The sequence below is a fragment of the Eptesicus fuscus genome, chromosome 9, assembly GCF_027574615.1.
Source record: "Eptesicus fuscus isolate TK198812 chromosome 9, DD_ASM_mEF_20220401, whole genome shotgun sequence".
Classification (NCBI taxonomy): Eukaryota; Metazoa; Chordata; class Mammalia; order Chiroptera; family Vespertilionidae; genus Eptesicus; species Eptesicus fuscus.
Window position 1 is genome coordinate 90,843,959 of NC_072481.1, and position 26,300 is coordinate 90,870,258.

General features: G+C 42.4%; 1 protein-coding gene and 1 pseudogene across 1 annotated transcript; both read left to right on the plus strand.

Annotated features, from left to right (window-relative positions):
• The first annotated feature begins 5,858 nt into the window (after positions 1-5,858).
• RPP40 (ribonuclease P/MRP subunit p40) lies at positions 5,859-17,922 on the plus strand. Its single transcript, XM_008154860.3, has 8 exons — positions 5,859-6,026; positions 8,195-8,339; positions 9,621-9,689; positions 10,299-10,394; positions 11,739-11,864; positions 13,626-13,824; positions 13,937-14,071; positions 17,716-17,922. The coding sequence occupies exons 1-8, from the start codon at positions 5,904-5,906 to the stop codon at positions 17,912-17,914; spliced, it is 1,092 nt and encodes a 363-aa protein (XP_008153082.2). The 5' UTR covers positions 5,859-5,903; the 3' UTR covers positions 17,915-17,922.
• A 4,824-nt stretch (positions 17,923-22,746) lies between these two features.
• LOC114227566 (U1 small nuclear ribonucleoprotein C-like) lies at positions 22,747-23,422 on the plus strand (annotated as a pseudogene).
• The last annotated feature ends 2,878 nt before the right edge of the window (positions 23,423-26,300 follow it).

Here is a 26,300-nt window from a genome sequence, read left to right on the forward strand (position 1 = left end):
AATGATTCTCCCTCATCATTGATGTTTCTATCTCTTTCTCCTTCTTCCTTCCTCTCTGAAATCAATAAAAATATATTTTAAAAATTAAAAAAATTAAAACAAATGCATGTTTGCCTATGCATTGGAAAGTTGGTTAAACATAATATCCTTGGTGATGAGACTGTGAAGCATATAATATGTTCACATTAAATAGTACTGGTTTTGCCAGGTGGCAAATTGATTTGTTTTCCATTGTTGAATTTGCAGCTAGATGCTCTGCATACTTTAAATAAGGGACTTAGGTTTTACTGAATTCTTATTCAGTAGTTTCATTTTGGTTTTGATGGAGGAGAGAAGTAAGCTAAATGTCACCGAGGATTTTTCTTGCTGAGTGGGACCAGGGTGGTCCTGGTGACAGCCCTCATCCCATGGGGCTCCTGGAGATGTGATTATGGCATTGAACCCCTCTCAGTGTCTGCCCAAGCAGGATTCATCTTCCTCTATTGCTGTGTGTTTTGATTGGTTTGTTTTTTGTCTGGTATTTCTGAAGACAAAAACTTGTGTCCAAATGGAAATTTTCAGAAATGCTTCCAGTGATAATAATGGAAGTTTGGTTTTCATGTCTGTATTCCTCTTCATCTGACTAAGCCCCTGTTATTAATTAAAATCTGGGTTGTTCTAGAGTAGTTCTGTCTTTCACAATGATAACTCCTATCTGCTACCATCCCTGCCCCAAATCATTTTGTTTGAAAGGTTTTCCTTGGAAGACACTGAAAACAATAATTCTATTTTTCTGAGTTTGTGTTTTTCTATACAGCTGGGTATTTTTAAGATGAAAATTAAAAGTATTTATTGAGGAACTGAGGGATATTACATAAGAATAGAATAGGGCATATAATCTATACTAATAAAAGAGTAATATGCTAATTAGACTGGAAGACCTTCTGGAGACCTTCCAGACATCCTTCCAGACAAAGCCAGGGGCTTAGCCAGCCTGCAAACCACCTCAAAACAGCCCTCAGCCCCTCGCCCAGGCCAGCCACGCCCCCCAGCAGGGACCCCCACCCTGATGGGGGTGTGGCTGGCCTGCAAACCACCCCAGGCCCCTTGCCCAGGCCAGCCCCACCCCCCAAGGGGACCCTCACCATGATCCGGAACCCCCTTCAGTGCAGACCAGCTGGCGCCCACCCATGCACCAGGCCTCTATTTCTACTAATAAAAGGGTAATATTCTAATTAGACCAGGAGACCTTCTGGATGTCCTGTGACCTTCCGGACATCCTTTGGACAAAGCCATGGTGGCAGGGCCGAGGCAGAGGTGGTTAGGGGCAATCAGGCCAGGAGGGGAGGGCAGTTGGGGATGATCAGGCCGGCGGGGGGGGGGGCAGAGGGGGGCAAGCAGGCCAGCAAGGGGGGGATTGGGGGCAATCAGGCCAGCAGAAGGGGCAGTTGGGGGCTAGCAGGCCAACAGGGGGGGCAATTAGGGGCGATCAGGCTGGCAGGGGGCAGTTGGTGGCGATCAGGCCAGCGGGGAGGGTGGGTCAGTTGGGGCAAGAAGGCTGGTGGGGGGGGGCAGTTGGGGGCAAGAAAGCTGCCAGGCAGAGTGGTTAGGAGCCAGCAGTTCCGGATTGCGAGGAGTAGAATTACACAGGGATCGGGCCTAAACTGGCAATTGGACATCCCCTGGGGGGTCCCAGATTGGAGAGGGTGCAGGCCGGGCTGAAGGACAGCCCCCCTGTGCACAAATTTTGTGCACTGGGCCTCTAGTCCTATATAATAAAAGGTTAATATGCAAATTGTCCCCTTGACTGGGAGTTCAACCAGGAGTTCAACTGGGAGCTTGACCAGGGGGCGAAGCCAGCCAGCCAACCACCCGCGGCCCCTCGCCCTGGCCGACACTGCCCCTGATCGCTGCCCGCCCCCCCATGCATGAATTTGTGCATCGGGCCTCTAGTTTGTTATAAACTATGAAAATTCTAGTTTTTATTCTGATCTGTGATATTTACCCCCTTTCAAAAAAAGGTTTTCTTTATTTTATAATTTATTTTAAATACCCACTGAGTTATTTAAGCTGACATAGTTTTAGACAGACCAGTAGTTGAGCACTGACATTTGAACCAGGAGGTCACAGTTTGATTCCTGGTCAAGGCACATGCCCAGTTTCTGGGCTCGATTCTTGGTGGGGGGCTTGCAGGAGGCATCCTATCAATGATCCTCTCTCATCATGGATGTTTCTATCTCTCCCCTTCCTCTCTGAAATCAATATATATATGATTTATAAGCTGACATATTTCTAATGGATAGGATAATGTTGCATCATACCATCTTGGACTTACCCTACTTTGCACAATAGAGGCAATAAGGCTTGGCCTTATGAATACAGGGTCATTTTAAAAAATGGGTGACCAGGCCAGCAGGGGTGTTAGTGAGGGACGACCAAACAACTGAACAGCAGGTTGCATGGGGTGACCAGGCCAGCAGGGGGAGCAGTTGGGGACGACCAGGCTGGCAGGGGGGGAGCATTGGGGGTGACCAGGCTGGGGGGGGGGGCAGTTGAAGGCAACCAAGCCAGAAGAGGGGGCAGTAAGGGGTGATCAGGCAGGCAGGTAGGTGAGCAGTTAGTAGCCAGTGGTCCCAGATTGTGAGAGGGATGTCCGACTGCCAGTTTAGGCCCGATTCCTCAGATCGGGCCTAAACCAGCAGTCAGACATCTCCTGAGGGGTCCTGGATTGGAGAGGGTGCAGGCTGTGCTGAGGGGACACCCCCTCCCCGTGCACGAATTTCATGCACTGGGCCTCTAGTAGGGATATAAAATGATCAGTGGTTACCGAAGGATGAAGTCAGGGAGGGAAGTGATTACAAAGCAGCAGCATGAAATAATATTTGGAGTGTGAAACAGTTCCATGTGTTATTATGGAGGTGGAGACCTAACTCTATACAGTTGTCAAAACCACAAGGAGTAATTCCACTCTATGCAAATTTTTAAAAAATAACCAGGCTCTGACTGGTTTGGCTCAGTGGATAGAGCATCGGCCTGTGGACTGAAGGGTCCCGGGTTCGATTCCAGTCAAGGGCATGTACCTTGGTTGCGGGCACATCCCCAGTAGGGGGTGTGCAGGAGGCAGCTGATCGATGTTTCTCTCTCATCGATGTTTCTAACTGTCTATCCCTCTCCCTTCCTCTCTGTAAAAAATCAATAAAAACATATTTTAAAAAAATAATAACCAGGATGTTGGGGGGACTCAGATGGAATGCAGTTAGTAGTTAGTGAATGTAACTGTATTACAAACATATGACCATATGAAAGGGGGTGCAGATGAAAGCTCCTGACCTTCATAGCTTTGGAAAATAGTGTCATGACAGGATACTGTAAGACTAAAGAACTGTACACAGACACTGTACTCTAGTTGGTACCTTTGTTTCTCACAAGGGCATGAGTTAGCAATTCTGAAACTACTTTACATGTTAGCAAATACACTGTAGATAATTAGAGCCCTGTTTTTTACTGTTGAGAAAGAAGTTACAAGCAAACAAAGGGAGAATAGTAGAATGAACTCTGTAGTATGAACCTGTGTCTATTTTAACATACTTATCTAGATAGATAGATAGATAGATAGATAGATAGATAGATAGATAGATAGATAGAGTATACCTAAGTTTGTACTCATACATACATTTCCAAACTCTGTCTACTGAGAAGGCCTACTAGCAGTGACACTCCAGTAGCAGTGAGCATACCTTGCACCCAGATCTTGGTTTCTAAATATCATCTATACTAATAAAAACCTAGGTGGCCCTTGTGCCCTCGCATGATGCCCTCACATCATCACAAGATGGCCGCCCCCACAGTGTCACAAGATGGCCGCCCCCACGTCATCACAAGATGGCTGCCACAAGATGGCCACCACAAGATGGCTGGAAGGGGAGGGCAGTTGGGGGTGAACAGGCCAGCAGAGGAGGACAGTTGGGGGCAACTAAGCCTGCAGGGGAAGGCAGTTAGGGGCGACCAGGCTGGCAGGGGAGGGCAGTTGGAGGTGACCAGGCCTGCAGGGGAGAGTAGTTGGGGGCAATCAGGATGGCAGGGGAGCAGTTAGGTGTCAATCAGGCTGGCAAGGGAGCGGTTAGGGGGCGATCAGGCAGGCAGGCAGAGTGGTTTGGAGCCAGCAGTCCTGGATTGTGAGAGGGATGTCCGAGATTGGAGAGGGTGCAGGCTGGGCTGAGGGACACCCCACCCCCTGTGCATGAATTTCATGCACCAGGCTTCTAGTTATCCAATAAAAGGATCCAGGGTTTCTTGGAGAAATGGTTAACTCTAGGCCTGGGGTGGAAAATGCATGATTATCCTAGACTATCTTGTAGTACCCAGAAGTTAAAAAGTACTTTAAAAAAAAAGATGGAACATGTCAAAGGAGTCAACCTAATGGCCCAAGCTAGAATAATGTGAGCAGCAATATAAATAATGATAGCATTGGATTATTACTCAAATAATAAAATCATTACTAGAACACCACAATATTAATTACTGTAGACAAGATTCAGTCATGAATGCAAAAATTGTGAGTAAAACATAAAGGACAAACAGTATATTTGCATAGCTTCAAATATCTCCCTCCAAATATTTATTAATAACTTTCTCATAATTTTTAAAGGACTTATGAGTATTTAAGACAAAATGATAACATCATATTATGGGATTTATAACATGTGTAGATGTAAAATGTATGACAACAGTAGCACAAAGGATAGAAGGCAGTAAATGAAACTACTCTGTAGCAAGGTTTTATATTTTACATTTATTAAAACAATACACTATTAACTCTAAATAGATTGTGATATGTTAAAGGTGCTTATTTTAACCCCTGGAGCAACCACTGAAATAATGTGGAGGTGTCACTTAAATGTTAATAAAGGAATTAAATAGAATACAAAAAAAGTATTTGTGCTCTGACCGGTGGCTGAGTTGGTTGGATTATCATCCTATACACCAAAAATTTCTAGGGCATATATCTAGGTTGCAGTTTTGATCCCTGGTCAGGGAGGCAACAGATAGATGTTTCTCTCTCACATCAATGTTTCTCTCTCTCTCTCTCTTCTCTCTCTCTCTCTCTCTCTCTCTCTAAATCAATAAAAACATATCCTTGCGTGAGGATTTTTAAAGTATATGTACAAAAAAGTTCAGACCTTTTAGTTATAGTACCCCAAATCAGAAAATAACCCAAATGTTCATCAATTAAAAAATGAACAAATTGTTGTTTGTTTACTTACTACAACAGAATAGAACTCAGTAATACCAAGGAACAAAGTACATACACATCATAGATGAATGTTGGACAGGCTGGAGTGAGACAAGCTGGACATAATACATAATTGTATGATTACAGGCAAAATAAGCCTATAGTGAAAAAACTCAGAACAGTAGTTGCCCATAGGGGCAACTTAAAAGTGGTCCCAAAGGCGTCTTATTGTAGGGCTGAAAATAGAAATTGTGTATTTCCTTCCTAAAGAAACTTCCCTAACATTTTGGGAAGAACCAAGGGGGAGGGGTAGCGCTCAGAGGGAGGATGTATGGTGAGAGACAGCAGTTGGGAGAAATGGAGGGCGCAGGGAGAAAGGCGGCTTTGAAAAGGCAAGTTCCAGGTTGCCAGGTACCAGGAATTTCCCTTTTAGGCAGCGAATTTACAGTGTCAGGTGTCCGTTATTAAGCTTCTGCCTGGGTTCCAAAGAAGCCTAGATTGGTCCGCACCGCTAGCCCCAACCCTACCTGGGGGCCTCCCTGGGAGCCGACTCCATCAGCGAGGCGGACAAGGGAGAGGGGGCGGGGCGAGAAGAAAGGGGCGGGGCTAGGAGGGGCGGGTCGAGAAGGGGGCGGGTCGAGGAGGCGGGGCGGGCACGCCAAGCTTCTGGAAGGCGTGCGTGAGGGAGAGCATGGCTACCCTGCGCAGACTGCGGCAGGTACCCCGGCACTTGTTGGTCTGTGAGAAATCCAACTTCGGTGACGACAAGTCGCGCCACAAGCATCTTGTGGAGACGCACTATCACAATTACAGGGTGAGTCCGGCCGCCTGGGCCGCGGTGCCCGGGAGGCTTGCGAGATCCCGCGCTCTGGTATGGTGGGTCCCCTCGCGGGGTGCGCTGGGAAGTGTAGTCTCTTAACCGCTCTGAGCCAGTGGTTTGCGGAGCTGTAAGACTACAATTCCCAGGATGCGCCGGGCGTGGGGCGGTGTGCTCTTGCCCTGGATCCAACGCCTCTGGCTGGTCTCTTCCGCGGCCCAGGTGCCTAGCATTCCGGCGAGGGACTCCCAGCCCGCGACTAGGGAGCTGGGAGGGCGTGACAGCTGCGAAGTGCAGCCGCAGGGAGCTTACTTTTGCCCCAAATTGAAGCCAGACTCTCGCCTCCCCATCACCTAATTCCTTCTCCCACCGAGCATCGTGCGGAGTCCAGCCCCAGAAACTACTTGCTTTCCTATACTGCGTACGGCAACTTTCTCCTTTGCCTGCTGCTGCCCTCTGTCCTCCAGGCAAACTGCTGTTTCTGCCGCCTTGGGGGCATATTCGCTGCGGTGGCCCTGCTAGCAAGCGCCACTGAAGAGTTGTGTGGAGTTGGTACATTGGCTGTTGTTTCTTGAATGTCGCCCTCGCCCTGGCCGCTGTGCTAAGTGGTTAGATTCCTGCTCAAGGGCCTGATCCCGTCCTGGCAACCAATCCACGTGTCTGTCACATTGTTGCTTCTCTCCCCCCGCCCCCCACTCCCTCCCTCCCTCCCTCCCTCCCTCCCTCCCATCTCTCTCTCTCTCTCTCGCTCTCTCTCTCTCTCGCTCTCTCGCTCTCTCGCTCTCTCGCTCTCTCCTCCCTCTCTCCATTCAATTAGCTCTAAAAATCAATGGAAAGAATATCCTCGAGTGCGTATTAACAACAACAACAACAACAACAACAACAACAACAACAACAAAAGTCACCCTGATGGAGTGCGTTCTTCACAGATGTGGAAAGTTGAGGGTAATCTTGGGTTTATTCAGGATTTGCTGAGTAGGGAGAACAACCCCAATTCCCGGTCCAGTGTTCAGGAGGCCGCTTTGACCAACCTCTTTAAGTGTCGAGGCCTCCAAAGAAGTCAGCCTTCGATGGTAATGGTTTAGCCTTTAGCACTTTAGGTTGACCAGCCTAGTCTTCACCCAGGCTGGACGGGCCCCTTTCTCACACACAAGTGGCGATCCTGATCCTTGGGAACAGACTGGCGTCCAGGCTTTGGGAGAGCGATTTTCCAGGTGTGGAGCACTTGGGCAACATGCAAAACCGTCAGGTTTAGCGTCTCTGCTTTGGATGGAGAGCTCACTGCTGCCAGTAGTCAGGGGTGTGTACCTTAACTCACCAGGTCTGATCTGTAGAATTTTTCTGTCTATAAAATAGAATGGCCCGGGAACACTTCTGCTTCCATGTGACCTCTTAATAATTGATTCTGAAGGGATGGATTCCTTATGCCCTAAGAGGCAGTTCCTTTGATTCAAGCCTGGTACTAGATCAACAGATCTAGGGATATTCATTTGTCCTATATTTCCCTAAAATTTTATTAGAGTAGTAAAAGGAACAGGACAAAATATATTGCTTATTTATAAAAGATACAATATTAACAAGACCTTGCTGCTAAAGCAAGGGTGGGGATACTTTGTCTGCCAAGAGTCTTTGGATATTTATAACATTATTCGCAGGCCATACAAAATTATCAGCTAAAACGTAGCCTGCTATACTTGGTCAAACCAAATGATTTCTCAGGCAGACGTTCCCACCGCTGCATTAAAGTTTTTTTGCTCATTCTCTTTTCAGTATTGTATCTTTGAATACAGAAATGAAAATCTTGAATTGTCAGATTTTTCCCCCCTGAGATTGACAAGTTAATTTATAAGAGTTTTGGCCCAGCTGGCATGGCTCAGTGATTGAGCATTGACCTATGAACCAGAAGGTCACGGTTTGATTCCTGGTCAGGGCACATGCCCTGGGTTGCGGGTTCGATCCCTGGTAGGGGGTGTGCAGGAGGCAGCCTATCAATGATTCTCTCATCATTGATGTTTCTATCTCTCTAACCTCTCCTTTCCACTCTGATATCAATAAAAAAATATTTTTAAAAAAGGTTTTGTAGAAATAACAGTCTTCATGATATAGAAACCTGGGTGTTGATCTACATGAAAATAAGACCTGTTTATATTTACACTTTCCAATAGGTTTCGTTTCTGATTCCTGAATGTGGGATACTATCGAAAGAACTGAAAAGCCTGGTCATGGAAACTGGAGCCTATTACTTTGTGAAGAATTTACCTCTTCATGAGTTAATTACACAAGAATTCATCAATACCTTTGTAAAGAAAGGTAAGAAAAACTGTAGTGACTATGAACATGGCAAGATGAGGAAGTACAGTTAGATCATCTCACAAGGGTTCGTGTTTTCAGTACGGCCTATGAAGATGGTCTGTGATCAAGTGCATGCATCACTCTCCCCAGCTCTCAGTATTCTCATCTTCTTCTTTCTCATGCTCTCGTTAGGTGGTGGTTTCTGATGACACAAGTGTTGCATGGGGATGTTGTAACAAAAGGATATCCCTCGTCTTAAAACAAGGATTAATGAATAGGAAAGTCTTTTGATCCATGTTTTCAGATACAGTGCTGCTGGGTGTGTGGCTGCAAAGAACACTGCTCCCAGTAGTTCCCACAACAGCTGTCTCACAAGATTGGCTTCCTGAGACAACCACAGCAGCTGTTCACAGAGCCGGGTACTTGTTGTGGTTTGATGTCTTCTGTTTAGATTGTATGACTCTCACCCTCCTCTGCTCACCTCATTCCCATTCATGTCTGCTGGGTTGATTGGTTTATTCCTGTTATTTTCTAGGATCCACTTGTTTGAAATTGTATTTCAGAAAGTCTTTAGGGATACCACCCTCACTCCATAAGTTACTGCACTGAGAAGTAAGCCACTTACTTATCTGGTTGTAGGACTCGTGTGTGTCCTCTCCAGGGGAGCTGTGAAGGATCTTGGTTACCTGGAACTCGTTCATTCTGATGTTGCTGGGGCTGCTTACGAAGCTGGACGTCTTGTCTTTGCTTTCATCGACATTATTCCTTTAATCTGTTTTGAAGCTTAATACTACTTTGTTAAAAGTGTGGACATAGCAATAGTAGGCACTGTTACACATCTTATCCAATTTAAATCCTTGCAACAACTCTATGAAATAGGCCTATGATCCCCATTTTACAGGTGAGGAAATTGAACTGGGAGAGATTGAGTTGCTTTCTTAACTTCATACAAGTTCCTGGCACATTTGCATCTCAGCCTGGAACCCTGCCTCGCGGGTGTGTACACTTACCTAATAGTCCACTTTGTGCCCCTCTGCCAGCATCCCCAAAGACTCACACCCCACCTTTAGTCCATCTTCTGCTCCATAGCAGTCAGCTTGCACAAACCAGTCTTGGACAGGGGATTAAACTAACTGAGCTTGGCCTTTCATGTCCTCCAGGTCAGCGATGACAGGTTTTAGGTTTATTGAGTGAGCTGGAGCAGTAATCTCAAAGATTTATTATCATGTAAAAATAATCCGCTAACTTTTTGCTGCAGTGATTTTTTTCTTAATTTCTCCTCTGGGCTTTCTCTTACAGGTTCATGCTATGCACTATCACACAATACAAACATTGATGAAGACAATACTGTTGCCCTGCTGCCAAATGGTAACAACACTCATCTTTTCTTGGTTAATTAAAAAGGAAATGCATACTGTAAAAAAAAGTCAAATCATACAGATGTATTGAAAGTGAAAGTCCCTATTTCATCCCCCTTCTTCCAAACTCACTCGCCTTCTTAGAAGGAACTTGTTAACAGGTTGTGTGCATTCTTCTAGACATGTCCTATGAACTTATAAACACATGTAAAGGTGCTTCTTTTTAACATAAATTACATTATAGTATATTATTTCTCAGTTTGCATTTTTCCCAAGCTATATATCAATAGACATCTTTCCATACCAGTGCATATAGTTCTAATGCACTATTTTTAATGTCTCGAAGGTATTCCAAAAAAGTATATAATGACTTGTTCATTCCTTCTTCAATAGAAATTTAGATGAATTTTTAGTTTCACTATTATAAATAATATCCTTGTATATGTAACATTTAAACAGTATCCTTGCATTATAAATAAGATGTCTGTATGTATAAATAATATCCTTGTATTATAAATAAAATCCTTGTATGCAATTTATTGCACTGATATCACCTTGCTTTCTTTTAGTCGTAAGTCATGTTTTGACATCGCTTTTATGGGAATTATTTGATTTATAGGGAAATTAATTTTATCACTGGATAAAGACACTTATGAAGAAACTGGACTTCAAGGTCGTCCATCTCATTATTCTGGTAGAAAAATAATGAAATTTAGTAAGTATTATGCTTGCTCCATCAGTTTCTAGCAAGGTAGTAATCTTTTCGTGGCAATTTAAATTTAAATGTTTGAATCACCTCTATTCTCTTTGTTCAGAAAAAGTATGGGTTTTTCTTGTCTTTAAAGCTTCTGACTCAAAAGGCTCTCAGTTGGATCACAGGGAGGATAAGATAATGCTACTTCTCTTCAGCTGTAGGCTGCATCTTATAAAGATCATAGAATTAGAATGGTCCTTTAAGTATTTATGTTTTGGCTCAAAAATTTAAAATAAACTCAAGGTAAGAGTCAACAACTTGTTGTTTTTTTTTAAATATATTTTACTGATTTTTTTTACAGAGAGGAAGGAGGAGGGATAGAGAGTTAGAAACAACGATGAGAAAGAAACATCAATCAGCTGCCTCCTGCACACCCCCTACTGGGGATGTGCCCACAACCAAGGTACATGCCCTTGACCGAAATCGAACCTGGGACCCTTGAGTCTGCAGGCCGACGCTCTACCCACTGAGCCAAACCGGTTAGGGCTACAACTTGTTCTTAATAAAGAACTTCCTTTGAGCCCTGGCCCGTGTGGCTCAGTTGGTTGAGGTCACTGGTTCAGTTCCTAGTCAGGTCACAGACGGGATCCCCAGTAGGGGCATGCAGGAGGCAGCTGGTCAATGTTTCTCTCATTCATCGATATTTCCTTCTATTCCTCTTCCTCTCTCTCTAAAATCAATAAAAACATATTTCAAAAGTACAAAAGAAGCATTTCCTTTGATTTGCCCAGGTCTTTGTGGTTACTGGTAGAAATGTACTTACGAGTGAAGAGTTGTCATTCTGCTGGCAGTGTCCAGCTTGAGCCTCTAGTAGCAAAAGTTGCCACACCCATAAGTAGATTAGAGTTGACTCTGCCCTTGGCTTTCACTTAGGAAAAGTATGAATTAAAAACATCTGTTGCCCAGCTGTTTGGCTCAGTGGTTGAGTGTCAACCTATGAACCAGGAGGTCACAGTTTGATTCCTGGTCAGGGCACATGCCCCCGTTGTGGGCTTGATCCCCAGTGGCGGGGGGGAGGGGGTGCGGCTGTGCAGCAGGCAGCCAATCGATGATTCTCTCTCCCTCTCCTTTCTCTCTCTGAAATCAATAAAAACATTTTTTAAAATCTGTTATTAGCTCTTAATGCTAGAAATGCCCATTAAAGGCAGAGTTTTGGTTTGGTAAAACAAAGAGAAGGCAAGAAGAACATAATTTTTATTACCCATATAGTTTCCTAAAACTCTGGATTTTTGATATAATACTTTTTCCACAGTGTAAGCTATTTACATATGAATGAAATATTTCTTTCTCTTTCCGTTTTTTAAGTCATTTCCATTGATTTGATGGACTTATCCTTTAACCTGGATTCTAAGAAGTATGAAAGAATATCTTGGTCCTTCAAAGAAAAGAAGCCACTGAGATTTGATTTTCTTTTGGCTTGGCATCATACAGGTATGAAGAATCAACTGTGAAATAATACAGTGATTTTGAAATCTAATTGTAGTGAAAGGGGAGTAATGAAGAATGGCGATTCATCACTGTGGTCACGGATGTTATGTACACGTACGTGTGAACATTATTAAGGAAGCTGCCTTGGCCCCTCGCACATCCGCAGAAATCTGTAGTTCAGGATAACTTAAGCATGAAGCCAGCTGCCTCCATCTCCTTGCTTAGATGTAGACCCAGAGATCTGTTTGTTGGTTTTATTTTTGTTTGTTTGTTTGTTTGTTTATTTTTATTTTTAGACCCAGAGATCTTGAGAGTGACTGCTGAGCAGCTAACCTTTATCAGTTTCTCTCCCTTCCTTTTTCCAGCTTATCTCAAACAGCTTAATGTTTTAGATGTAATGTTTTAAAATAATACCACTATAGTTATATACACAAACTGCCCATTCATCATTGCACAGTAATAGGCATGCATTTAGAGGTTGGATTAAATTTGTTGCAGTTTTTAATTGATTAGAACAATAAATTTAATTCAAAATTTGATGGTCACCAAAATGTTAATCTACTTACAATTGCTGTGCCTTCCTCCTTTTACAAGTGTGTTTTTGGCACATCATATGAACATAATCAGAGCATCACAATTCTGATGGTGTAGTGCTCTCTTTTGGAGAATAGGGAAGCACAGAGGTCCATTTTGGAAATATGTCCCTCTCTCTGCCCCTCGTGGGAAGTGTCTGGCTGCTGGATGTTTGTCTTGCATGAATCCTGGGTGTGTAATACTTCAGTGCTCCTCCTACTTATGGTAGAGATACAAGAGGGCAGAGAGATGGACTGACATTTCAGTCACACGAGGTCTTCATTGAGGACCATCTATGCATTGGGTTCTGGATGGCTCTGTGTCCCAAGATTCCCAATTATTTTAAGGGATTGTCAGGAACTATCTGCGATTTTATCCTACTTACAAGCTAAGAAGTTAGCCTGCACAGTCTCATAGATGCTGGCAGAAGTCATGGGTCAGAGACAAATGACTTAATGACTCACAGCAACATCAGTGCCCAGAGTATCAGCATTTGCACAGTCCACCAAGCTCCAGGTCCTCCAGGGAGGTACACAGGGGGCCTGGTGGTGCGGCCATACATGTTGCAGGAAAGGAGACTGGAGCTTATCTAACGAACTCAAATCTTTTACACTGGGCAGTAAGCCTGCTGACCTTTGCCCTGGAAGGAGGGAGGGAGATAATATTTTCATTAGACTGAACAGCAAACAAGCCTGCCATTTGCTCCAGAGCGGGGCACCATTTCTTCTTCCAAGGATGTTGGAAAATCCTTGAAGATACACTGGATTACTGGATTCAAAGACAACCTTGAATGTGTTTCTATCATCATTCAATTCCTCTTTCTTTTATAGAGATTGTGCAAATATGTTTCTTTTTCTGTAGAATTCATTAATTTTATTTGTACAAAAGTTATGCTTTGGTTTTATTTAAGTTGAAATTTTCTTATAGCAAATGATGAAACTAGTATGGGTTGAATCTGAAAGTATATGCTTTTCTGGGAAAAGTGTAAAAGAAGATGAATGTTTATAGAACTTTGGCACACGGAGCTAAAAGCAACTTAAATTATTTTAATCTGAATAAAGCTTTGCACAACTTCCTTCCATTTTACTTAAACCTACCTGTTTCCCATAACTCTCAGGTGGGAGGAGTAGTTTTAGGGATTTGTGGAGCCTGTTTACAATATTCAAAAGGCCTTATATGGTTTGTTTTAAGGTGTGGAAGAATCAGCGATGATGTCATACTTTTCCAATTATGGAATTCAGGAGCATCAGCCAAAAGTAGCAGTGAGCACGATGACAGATCTGCAGTGCCCAGTGCTGCAGAGCAGCGAGCTCCGGGGAAAGCCAGGGGCGGCCTGCAGCCCAGGCGAGCTCCTCGATTGGCTGGGCGCCGTCTTCAGTAATGCCCAACTGTGCGTAAGAGGGGTCCTGCGCCGCTAAGGGCTCTGGCTTCAACAGGGTCTTAATATTTTGAAAGTGATCATATGTTGGACATAAATGTGTTTTCTCTCTTTTTTGTGACAGAAATAATGAGCCTAATAATTTCATATCAACCTATTGCTGTCCTCAGCCAAGCACAGTGATGGCAAAAGCTTGTTTGTGTACCATCACCGGTTTCATACTTCCAGAGAAGATATGTCTCCTGTTGGAACAGCTGTGGTATGAACTCTTCTTGCCTTTTTCATCTTGCTTGTCTGTGCCAAGGTGACATTTTAGGAGCAGTGCTACTGTTCCAAATTTCATCGTCCTGTCATACACATTTCCCTTTTTTTCCTTGTTTGGGCTCACAGTGCAGTAATGTTATCATCTTTATTTTTTAAATTTTATTTATTTATTTATTTAATAAATCTTTATTGTTCAGATTATTACAATTGTTCCTCTTTTTTCCCCCCATAGCTCCCCTCCACTCGGTTCCCACCCCACCCTCTGCCCTAATGTCCCCCCACCACTGTCCTCATCCATAGGTGTACGATTTTTGTCCAGTCTCTTCCCGCACCCCCCATACCCCTTCCCCCCCGAGAATTGTCAGTCCACTCCCTTTCTATGTCCCTGATTCTATTATATTCACCAGTTTATTCTGTTCACTTGATTTTTAGATTCACTTGTTGATAGATATGTATTTGTTGTTCATAATTTTTATCTTTATCTTTTTCTTCTTCTTCCTCTTCTTAAAGAATACCTTCCAGCATTTCATATAATACTGGTTTGGCGGTGGTGAACTCCTTTAGCTTTTTCTTATCTGTGAAGCTCTTTATCTGACCTTCAATTTTGAATGATAGCTTTGCTGGGTAGAGTAATCTTGGTTGTAGGTTCTTGCATCATCACTTTGAATATTTCTTGCCACTCCCTTCTGGCCTGCATAGTTTCTGTTGAGAAATCAGCTGACACTAGTATGGGTGCTCCCTTGTAGGTAACTAACTGTTTTTCTCTTGCTGCTTTTAATATTCCCTCTTTGTCTTTTGCTCTTGTCATTTTAATTATGATGTGGCTTAGTGTGGTCCTCTTTGGATTCCTCTTGTTTGGGGTTCTCTGTGCTTCCTGGACTTGTAAGTCTATTTCTTTCACCAGGTGGGGAAAGTTTTCTGTCATTATTTCTTCAAATAGGTTTTCAATATCTTGCTCTCTCTCTTCTCTGGCACCCCCATAATTCGGATGTTGGTACGCTTGAAGTTGTCCCAGAGGCTCCTTACACTATCTTCATATTTTTGGATTCTTTTTTCTTTTTGATTTTCCTGTTGGGTGTTTTTTGCTTCTTTGTATTTCAAATCTTTGACTTGATTCTTGTGATCCTCTAGTCTGCTGTTGGATCTCTGTATATTATTTTTTATTTCAGTCAGTGTATGTTTAATTTCTAGTTGGTCCTTTTTCTTTTAAAAAAAATATATTTTATTGATTTTTTTTACAGAGAGGAAGGGAGAGGGATAGAGAGTTTGAAACATCGATGAGAGAGAAACATCGATCAGCTGCCTCCTGCACAACCCGTACTGGGCATGTGCCCGCAACTAAGGTACATGCCCTTGACCGGAATCAGACCTGGGATCCTGAGTCCGCAGGCCAACACTCTTATCCACTGAGCCAAACCGGTTAGGGCTCTAGTTGGTCCTTTTTCATATCCTCGAGGGTCTCACTAAATTTATCGACCTTTTCTAGAAAATTCTTGAAAAACTTTATAACCGTGGTTTTGAACTGTATATCCAGTCATTTGCTGTCCTCCATTTCTTTCATTTGTGACCTGTTTCTTTGTCTCCACATTTTGGCTGCTTCCCTGAGTTGATAGAGTAGCTTTGTGTGCTAGGTGTCCTATATGGCCCAGTGGCTCAGCCTCCCCAGTTACCTGAGGTGGACACTCTTGGTGCACCCCTTTGTGGGCTGTGTGCACAGTCTTGTAGTTAAGCCTTGATTGTTGTTGGTATCACTGGGAGGAATTGACCTCCAGGCCAATTGGCTGTGAGGATCAGCTGTGTCTACGCTGGGAGAACTTCTGTGCTGGAGACACCCTTATAAGATAAGACTTGCAAAAGCCTCTGCGCACAGTTTGGATGGGGCCGAGTCTCAGGGCGGAGCAGACAGCATTGGCTTCTGCTGTCAGCCCTGCCCTAAGAGGCCCCTGGGTCTCAGTGTCCCGCAGTAATTGCTGCAAGCACCTCTGAGAGAAAGCCGCCCTCGAGTTCCACCTGCTGCCAGACAGTCCAATTTCTCCCCGAATGAGTCTGGGTCCCCAGAGTCTCGCCCGGAACCGGAGTTCAGAGCAGTCGGGAGCTTTTGTCTCCCTCCCACTTGAGAAAGCCAGCCGCGTACTCAGTTGCCCGCCCTCTCCGCATGCGCGTCTCAGTACCTCTGCCTCCTGCAGCTCCTCTGAGTCTCAGTGTGCTTTTCTCTTTCCTTCTAGTTGTAGAATTTTCACTCAGCCAGCCTTCTTGTGGTTCTGGATGATGTCCGTTTTGTCTTTTAGTTGTAGTTTTGAAATTGTTGTGCGAGGCAGCAGTTTACCTATGCCGCCATCTTGGTTTTTCAATGTTATCATCTTTAATGACGTAATTATTCTTGGTGATGGGGAATTCTATTGCCACATACTTGTCCGTATGGAAAGACAAATAACAGAGCAGGATACTTCTTGAAGACAAGCTGCTCATTTTTCTAGTTCTGCTGCCCTGGATCACTTTGGTGCAGTTGAAGTTTTAATGTCATTAAGAAAATACTAATACTGTCTGAAAGACATAATCTGCTTTAAATATTGGAGTTCTGCAAAATGTCTAATTTTTAAAGGGGGTGCAAAAAAGGACTTGACTATCTCTGAATCCAAATCATGTCTAAGATCAGTTCCAGCCTAACATCCTCTGAGTCACTGGGCATCAGTAATATGCCAAGGACTGTATAAAGTAGTAGTAGTTTTTTCATTTGGGGAGGTATTGTATAAATAAGTGCTACATTGTATCTATTGTCAGGAAACTCAACTCCCATATTGACAAGTCTATACAGTAAGCATAATGTGTCAATCTTCACTTGGAAAATGTCTAAGGTTGAGGTCTTGATGGTTTTCCTTTTTAAACCCAGCATTCTTTTTCACATGTATTAGTTTAGTACAGTAGGTCCTCAGGTTATGTCAGAGATCCGTTCCTACGGCATGACGTAACTCGATTTTCGCTGTAAGTTGGAACCCACCTACATAAGCACCTATGTCACTCACATGGAGCACATACACAGCAGTAATGAAGTGAAACAGTAAAAAAATTTTAAAAGAAAGATAACAATTCCTGACCTTTAATTGTGGTAAATAAATAATAAAAAACATAAAGCACATATGTACATATGTCAAAATGACGGAACTTTTTTTTTATAAATAAATGGGAGATGGTGACATAACCACAAAATGACTTACCTCGAGTCCGACGTAACCCAAGGACTGTCTGTACTTAGATTTTCTTCAATAGGAAGGCTGAAATTTTAGAATCCGGTAAATTATTTTTGCAGGATTTCAGGTAACAGACTGAAAGCAGCACTAATATAGGGAGGGAAACTATTGTTATACACTTTGGGAGTTTTTTGTCCTTTGAATCTTACGTGATCTTCCACAATGGAGGCAGGAAAAGCTGAAGTTTGTTTTGTGCATTGTATATTGGATAACCTTTATTGAGTTCACAATGTAGCATCAAGAATTTAATTTGCATCTCCTGATTTTTATAAATAAAAATTAAGGTCTAAGCTTCATTGGAACATCAGAAGTATCACTTACTCTGAATAAGAAAAAAAAGTGAACATTCCTAATTCTTCCTGTTTGTTAAGAATTAATCTTTCTTTTTCAGTTGCTACTTTGATGAACCCAAGTTAGCTCCGTGGGTTACGTTGTCGGTTCAAGGCTTCGCAGACAGCCCTGTTTCATGGAGAGAAAATGAACATGGTTTTCAAAAAGGAGGAGAACATTTATACAACTTTGTGATTTTTAATAATCAGGACTATTGGCTTCAGATGGCTGTTGGGGCAAATGATGACTGTCCACCATAAAAATACAAAATTTATAATCATGTTTGTCTATGTTTATTTTTTTCAGACTTCTTAGTGGTAAAATGACTGTGTGTTCACTCAAGGATATATGATGATGACATATCTTAGATAAGCAGCTGTTAACATCCTGCTCTGGGTGTGGGCCCATCCTGTGACTGTAGCGGGTCAGTCATCCAGTGAAAATAGCTCACTTCATTTCTCCCTGTCGGTATAAGCACAGGGTACGAGCTACTACAAGGGAGAGGGGGCCAGGGACCAGGGGTTATGGGGTCATCGGGTAAGATGTGTGCTCTTACTCAGGTACATGATTGCAACTTTTTCACATAATAGTAAAAAGATATCCTCATATCATACCAGAGCCTGTCCCTGCTTCAAGGGTTGTTCACATATTACCTCATTTAGTCCTCACATCAGTCCTACAAGGAAATAGGCACAGAGTGTAAATAAGCTACGGAGGTCACGCTGCTTGTGAATCGGTCAGACTTGATCTCATGCCTCTGCTTCCGAGTGATGTGTTCTCTCTCTCCTGTATCTGGATCAGGATAGATATTTGAATACTGTATATTAACAAATAGAAAGAATTGTCTTTTTTCCAGCTGTATGGCTGATAAAGACCAACTGAAAACAACTAAAACTTCTGGAATACATATCAAAAACTGTTATTTAAAGTGTATCACTGAGCTGCAAATACTAGTAAATGATTCTCAGAGACTAAATAAATAAAAAATATTTAATGGAAATAGAAATCCAAGGATGTAATTCGGGTATTGATGCCACTTTTCACACTTAGGATATTTGCCAAATATTAAGTGGAACTTTGCTTTTCACAGCTTGGGGTGGGGGCAGGGGCAGTAGAATAGCAGGCAAAGCTGGGGCCTGCCCAAGGTGGGAGTGTAATGGGAGATGTCATAGAGTTGACACTCTAAAGCAGTGGTTCTCAACCTTTCTAATGCCGTGACCCTGTAATACAGTTCCTCATGTTGTGGTGACCCCAACCATAAAATTATTTTCGTTGCTACTTCATAACTGTAATTTTGCTACTGTTAATGAATCTATCTGTGGCTCTACAGCAGCAGTTCTCAACCTGTGGGTTGTGACCCACAGGTTGAGAACCGCTAGCAGGGTCGCCTAAGACCATCGGAAAATACAGATATTTACATTACGATTCATAACAGTAGCAAAATTACAGTTATGAAGTAGCAATGAAAATAATGTTATGGTTGGGGGTCAACACAACATGAGGAACTGTATTAAAGGGTCGCGGCATTAGAAAAGTTGAGAACCACTGCTCTAAAAGGATAGCTTAGTGAGGATGAGCCATGAATGAACCTGTCTGCCTCCTCCTTTCTCCTCCCCCAGATAGCAAGGAATATCATCCCTGAGAGGAGATACATAACCCCAAGCAGCCCTTAGCTGATTCATTCACACAGCCTGGGTAGTCTGAAAACATCTCAGGCTAGAAATTTGTTTGTTTCTCCACTATTGAGATCCCCACCAACTGCACAATCTGTTCCTAACATTAAGCTCCTTCCCTTGCAATTCGGTCTTTCTTAAGTGGTCCAATAAATGCTTTCTTTTCTTTAAAAAAATATTTTTATTGGTATTTAGAGAGAGAGGGAAAGAGAAAGAGAAACATTGAGTGAGAGCAAAATATCAATTGGCTGCCTATTGCACGCCCCTCCTGGGAATAGAACCAGCAACCTTTTGGTGCACAGGATAACGCCCAACCACCTGAGCCACACCAGCTAGGGCATGATGCTTTCTTCCATCATCTGGAAGCAGCCTTGTGGTATCAGTGAATTTAAGATTAATCTCCATGGCCCAGTGTTTGGTCTGCACCTCAAGCTGGAAATTTAAATTGATGTCAAGTTTGAGTGCCATCCAGGTGACTGGCAAAGGAACTCGGATAGTTACAAAGGTTATAAGTTCATGATCAAAAATCACAAACAGGTAAAATAGACAAACAGAAGTGATGGACAGAAGCAGGCCTACAAAGACTTAAAATATTAGGTTTACCAAATAATATAAAGTATGTTGTATATTGTATATTTAAATAAGGGGGATCAAAGAGCATGAGGAAAAATAACTGAGCAGATTGGGAAAAGTATGAAATGGAATCTGGGGATGAAAAATGTAACAGAAAATTTAATGGACTGGCTTAATAGTACACTAAACACTGAAAAGAAAGGAATAGATACGGGGAATAAGGGTGTTTCAGACTTGCAAAAGCAGAAAGACTTTATCACCAGAAGACTAGGCATTACAAGAAAAGATAGGATGTTCTTCAGACAGAAGGAAAATGGTATCACATGGGAATCTATATCTACACAAAGGGATGAAGATCGCTGGAAATAGTAACAATATGGGCAAATGTATGATTTATTATTATTCAAACCTCTTCAAGAGATCGTTGTTTAAGTAATCATAATATATTGTGGACTTTTATGATACATGTAAAAGTAAAATGGATGACAATAATAGTTTAAAGACCAGAAGGGAATAAGTATACTAAAAGCATACTATTGCAAGTTTCTTGTACTACACATGAAATTATATGCTATCACTTGCATGTAGACTGAAAATTTTAAGATGTATATATACTATAAACCTTAAAGTAACCACTAAAATAAAACATAATTGTAGCTAACAGATAAAATGGAATAGTAAAAATATTTTATTAATCCAAAAAATGGCAGAAAAAAGAGTTAAAAGAATTGAAACAGATGGGATGAGTAGAAGACAAAAAGTAAAATGACTGGCAAAAGCAAAACATTGTCTTCAGATATTCACATTATTACATATTAAGCACATTAAATATACACTGAGTGGCCAGATTATTATGATCTCTGAACGCATAATAATATGGCCATTCAGTGTATATCCTATCTTATATAATAAAAGGCTAATATGCAAATTGTCCTCTCGACCAGGAGTTTGACCAGCAGGCAGGCCAGCCAACCACCCATGTCCCCTCCCCCTGGCCAGGCTGGCCAGACCCCACCCATGCACAAATTCATGCACTGGGCCTCTAATATATATGTATATATATACATACACACATACACACACACACACACACACACACACACACTCACACACACACTGGCCAGATTATTATGCGTTCAGAGATCATAATAATCTGGTCACTCAGTGTAGTATAAACACCCCAATTAAAAGGCAGAGATTGTCAGATTGGGTTAAAAAGAAAAGACTGAACTATATTCTGCCTTCATGAAATGTACTTTTAAAGATACAAATAACTTAAAAATAAAAGAATGGAAAAGAATATGCCATGCTAACAGTAGTTAAAAAACAAAAAAGCTGGATTGGCTATATTAATATCAAAATATATTTCATAACAAAGAATATTAACTTTTAAAAAGTTATTCTATACTGATGTTGCCAATTAATGAATATAAAGTGACATAATCCTAAATGGTTTTGCACCTAATAACAAAGTTTCAAAACACTGGGAGCAAAAATTAATAGAGCTGTGCCCAGCTGATGTGGCTCAGTGGTTGAGCATCAACCTGTGAACCAGGAGGTCAAAGTTTGATTCCTGGTCAGGGCACATGCCCGGGTTGTGGGCTCGATCCCCAGTGTGAAGCGTGCAGGATGCAGCCAGTCAATGATTCTCTCTCATCATTGATGTTTCTATCTCTCTCTGCCTCTCCCTTCCTCTCTGAAATCAATAAAAATATATTAAAAAAACAAATAAAAAAATAGAGCTGCAAGGACAAAGATAAATACACAATTATCAGATATTTTAATACCTCTTTAATTTATATAACAAGTTGGCAGAAAATGAGCAAAAACATATTAAACTTGAATGACAGTACCAACCCATTTGACCTGACTGATATTTATAGAGCATTCCATCACACCAGAGCAGAATATAAGTTTTTTTCTCAAGTGCACATGGAACATTTATGAAGATAGACAACGTTATGGCCCATTAAAGAACTGAAATTTAAAAGTATTCATCATACACAATATGCTTTGGGTCACAATGGAATTAAACTAGAAATCAATAATAGAAAGATCCTTAAAAATCCCCAAATTTTTGGAAACGAACTCACAAGTCATAGAACAAATTTAAAGGGAAATTGTAAAGTAATTTAGCCATCACTAACCATCAAGGAAATGTAAATCAAAACCACAATGAGATACCACCTCACACCAGTCAGAGTGGCTATTACCAGAAAGTCAACAAATATGTTGGTGAGGATGCAGAGAAAAGGGAACCCTGTGCATTGTTGGTGTAACTGCAAATTGGTGTAGCCACTATGGAAAACACTATGGATGTTCCTCAAAAAATTAAAAATCTATTTACCAACCAGCTGGTGTGGCTCAGTAATTGACTGTCAACCTATGAACCAGGAGGTCATGGTTCCATTCCCAGGGTGTGCAAGAGGCAGTCGATCAATGATTCTCATCATTGATATTTCTATCTCTCTCTCCCTCTTCCTTCCTCTCTGAAATCAATTTAAAATTTTCATTTTTTTAAAAATCAACAACAAAAATGAAATTGACCCGTTCCTTGAAAATGCAAATTGCCAGAGCTCACTCAAGAAGAAATAGGAAAGGCCTTCCTATAACAAAAATCCATATCCAGATGGCTTCAGTGGTGAGTTTTACCAAACATTTAAGAAATAATACCAGTTCTGCACAAACTCTTCCAAAAACTCAAAGAGGAAGGAATACTTTCCAACTCATTCTGTGAAGTCAACATTACTCTGCTGCCAAAATTACCCTGGTACCCTGGCCAGACAAAAACATATTACAAGAAAAGAAAACTACAGAATGGAGTGGCTGACAGCTTGCAGAACAACATGCCCAAGTTTTATTGTGACTGCTGAGACACTCACCCATGACCCTCCATCTGTGAGAAAGACACTGCAGTGGTAGGAAACACTAAGGGGATGTGAAAGACGACTGTCAGAAATGGATGGGAGAGCAGGCTCAGAGCCGATGGACAAAACCACGGCAGCCTTTCAGCAAGGAAACATACCTCCTACTCCATTCTCAGCTCCCCCTCCTGCAGGGGCGCTGATCCCCCCTCCCCCCAGTCTTCCAGGTCTGCCTCACCCTGGTATGATGCCAGCACCCCATATGGGGGCTCTTCCATGATGCCAATGATGGATCCTCCTCCTCCTGGGATGATGCCAGTGGGACCTGGTTCTCGGCATGGGCCTCCTGCTCACCTTTCCTACAACTCTGAACCAACGCTGAGTGCTCCTGGAATGAGGCCCCGGTGGGAGGGCAGAGGCCAATGAAGCCTAGGCCCCAGTGATGAGATCTCCCTCCGGTCCCCTGATGGTGCCCATGTGGCCAGGAATGACTCAACCTGACATAAGGAGAGAGGGAGCCTCTTTCTATCAGATTATATTACTTGTCCTGCTTCACAGGAGATGGTGGTGCTGTGACTCTGGGTTTTTCTCAGAGCAAGACCAGGAAGACTTGCTCCCTCTTCCTATCAAAGAGAGAATAGTTTTTGGAGGGGAGTAAGAACTGCACACTGAAAACTATAGAATATTGCTCTCATAAAGACATACATAAATAAGGATGAATACCCTGTTAGAAGACTCGATATTGTTAAGAAATAATACTTTCAAAATACAGACTTAATGTAGATTCACCTAATCCCAATCAAAACCCCAGCGGGCTGTGTGTGTGTGTGTGTGTGTGTGTGTGTGTGTGTGTGTGTGTGTGAATTGACACACTGATTTTTAAATCTTTGTAGACCTGCACAGGACCTATAATAGCCTCGAGGGCTGTTTAGAACTTAACAGTATATGACCAAGAGCTTCCAGCTGCTCCGTTCTTTCTCCCTGAACATGACGTGTATCACCAGCCCAAGCAGGACGCCAGGAGGTGCTGTGTCAGTATGTTCCTCTGTAATCTGTGAGGTGCATGTCAGCTGAGAGGGGCTGCTGTAACAAGGAACTTAATTTAGGACGTGTCAGTTGAAGTTGGAAACTTATTGTCATTAATTCTTTGGACTAATTCGGGGTTGTCTAGTTTTTTCAAACTACCCATATCTGCCAGTTGTTACCATGTTTCATTATTTCCCACATAAAATTAAAATAAAAATCTGATATAAAAGACGGTTTTTAAAAGACTGAGTTGAAGAATTTATATAAATAGGGAAACTGACCTGTAACTCTTCAAAGAACAAGTGTCAAGAGGTTCCAGAACACAGAAAACAAAACAAAACAAAACCAAAAACAAAAAACAAAAACAAAAAAAACACAGAAACTACAAACTACCAAGGCAGTTTTCCTAAGTTTGGAGCAGAGGAAATAGTAACATGGCAAAGGACAAAAAAATCTACGCCTGTAGCATCCCTTTTAAGGAGCCAAGACTGTGTTCAAATTCTTTCATGTAATTTGCTGGGACTTGGATACCAGAGGGACCTCAGCAAACATATTCTTCAGGATCCAGATTAGGGGAAATTTGCACCTAAAGTCTTATCCTTTGGATACAAAGTTACTGCTGTATTTACCTTAATAGATATATCAAATACAATTATTCAGCAGGAAGTTAAGTGTGACCCACCTATTTCTGAGGAAATGACCAGAGGCTAAAGATGATTATTTTCATCTCTTAAAATTAAAGAAATATTTGTTTTGTTTTCCTCATTCCCGAAGTTGGGGTTTTCTTCCTCCTTCTGGTGCGTTGCCTTTAACCCATGTGACAATTTCACTACAAAACTCTCTAGATTCTCCAGACAGACAGACATATATGTGTATTTGATCCTTGAATAACTCGGGGGCTAGGGGTGCTGAGCCCAGAACTGTTAAAAATCTGTGTATAATTATAGTCAGCCCTCCAAATACAAGGATTCCCAACCATGGAGTTGACCCTTTCAGCAAGGAATAACTTAGGTTTGAATTTTACGGGTCAATGGAAAAAAAAAAAATCTTCGTAAAAGTGGACCAGTGTAGTTCAATCTTGTGTTATTCAAGGGTCAACTTTATATACATAATAAGTATATTTATATATTCTATTTATATAAAAATAAATGAATGTTAATACATTATGTAGTATGTGTAAATAGATATTTATATTTAATAAATATATTTATTACTAGAGGCCCGGTGCATGAAATTCATGCATGGGGGGGGCGGTGTCCCTCAACCCAGCCTGCAACCTCTCGCAATCCAGGACAGCTGGCTCCTAACCACTCATCTGCCTGCCTACTTGATCGCCCCTAACCACTCTGCATGCCTGCCTGATCGCCCCTAACCACCTGTGCCTGCCTGCCTGATCACCCCTAACCTCTCTCCCCTGCTGGCCTGATTGCTCCTAACTGCTCTCCCCTGCCAGCCTGATTGCCCCTATCCCCACTCCCCTGCCGGCCTGATTACCCCTAACTGCTTTGCCTGCCTTTCTTATCACCCCTAACTGCCTCTGCCTCGGCCCCTGACACCATGGCTTTTTCCAGAAGACGTCTGGTCTATCCGGTCTAATTAACATATTACCTTTTTATTAGTATAGATGTCTATTATAAATATTTATTATAGTAGATTGGCTCATGCAATTATGGAGGCTGAGAAGTCCATGAGATCTGTCACCTGCAAGCTGGGACCCAGGGGAGCTGGTGGTGTAGTTCAGTCCAAGTCCGAAGACCTGAGAACTGGAAGAGTCACTGGTATCAGTCCCAGTCCAAGGGCAGAAGACCAATCTCTTAGCTCAACAGTCAGGCAGAGGAAGTGCAGATTCTCCCTCCTCAACCTTTTTGTTCCATTCATGCCCCAGTGGATTGGATGAGGCCCAGCCACATTGAGAAAGGCAATCTGATTTAGTGAGTCCACCAATTCAAATGCTAAACCCATCCAGAAACCTCCTAGACACACCCAGAAATAATGTTTAACCAAATATCTGGACACCCCACAATCCAGTCATGTTGTCAATACAATTGACACCCATCACACTCCTCATGGGTTACTTTAGTCTGTAATGTTTATTGAGCATCTGGTTTATACTCAATAGTTATTAGTGGGGCTGTGAGAACAGAACAAATTGATGACACAACTTCTCCTTTTGAGGAAAAGACATTTCAGAAGGACCTTGGCCCCATTAGCTTTTGGCTCAAGCTGACACAGAGACTAATACAGGCTTGAACGTGCTGGAGGGGATGGAGCCTCAGGTCAGCGAGGATCCTTTGCCTGAGGAGGAAAGCCACTGAGGAACTTTCTGGTCTTGGAGCTGCTGCTGTCTCTCAGCCCCTCTCCCTCATCCCCTGGGACCCAACTCACCAGTTTGAGAAGCCATTGCTCAATAGAACACCAACTCTCTTTGGCTAGAAATTGACAGAAGCCATTTTCCTTTAATGAATAATGGAAACATTTTCTTAAGAGGCTGCATGACAGCTCACCCTTGA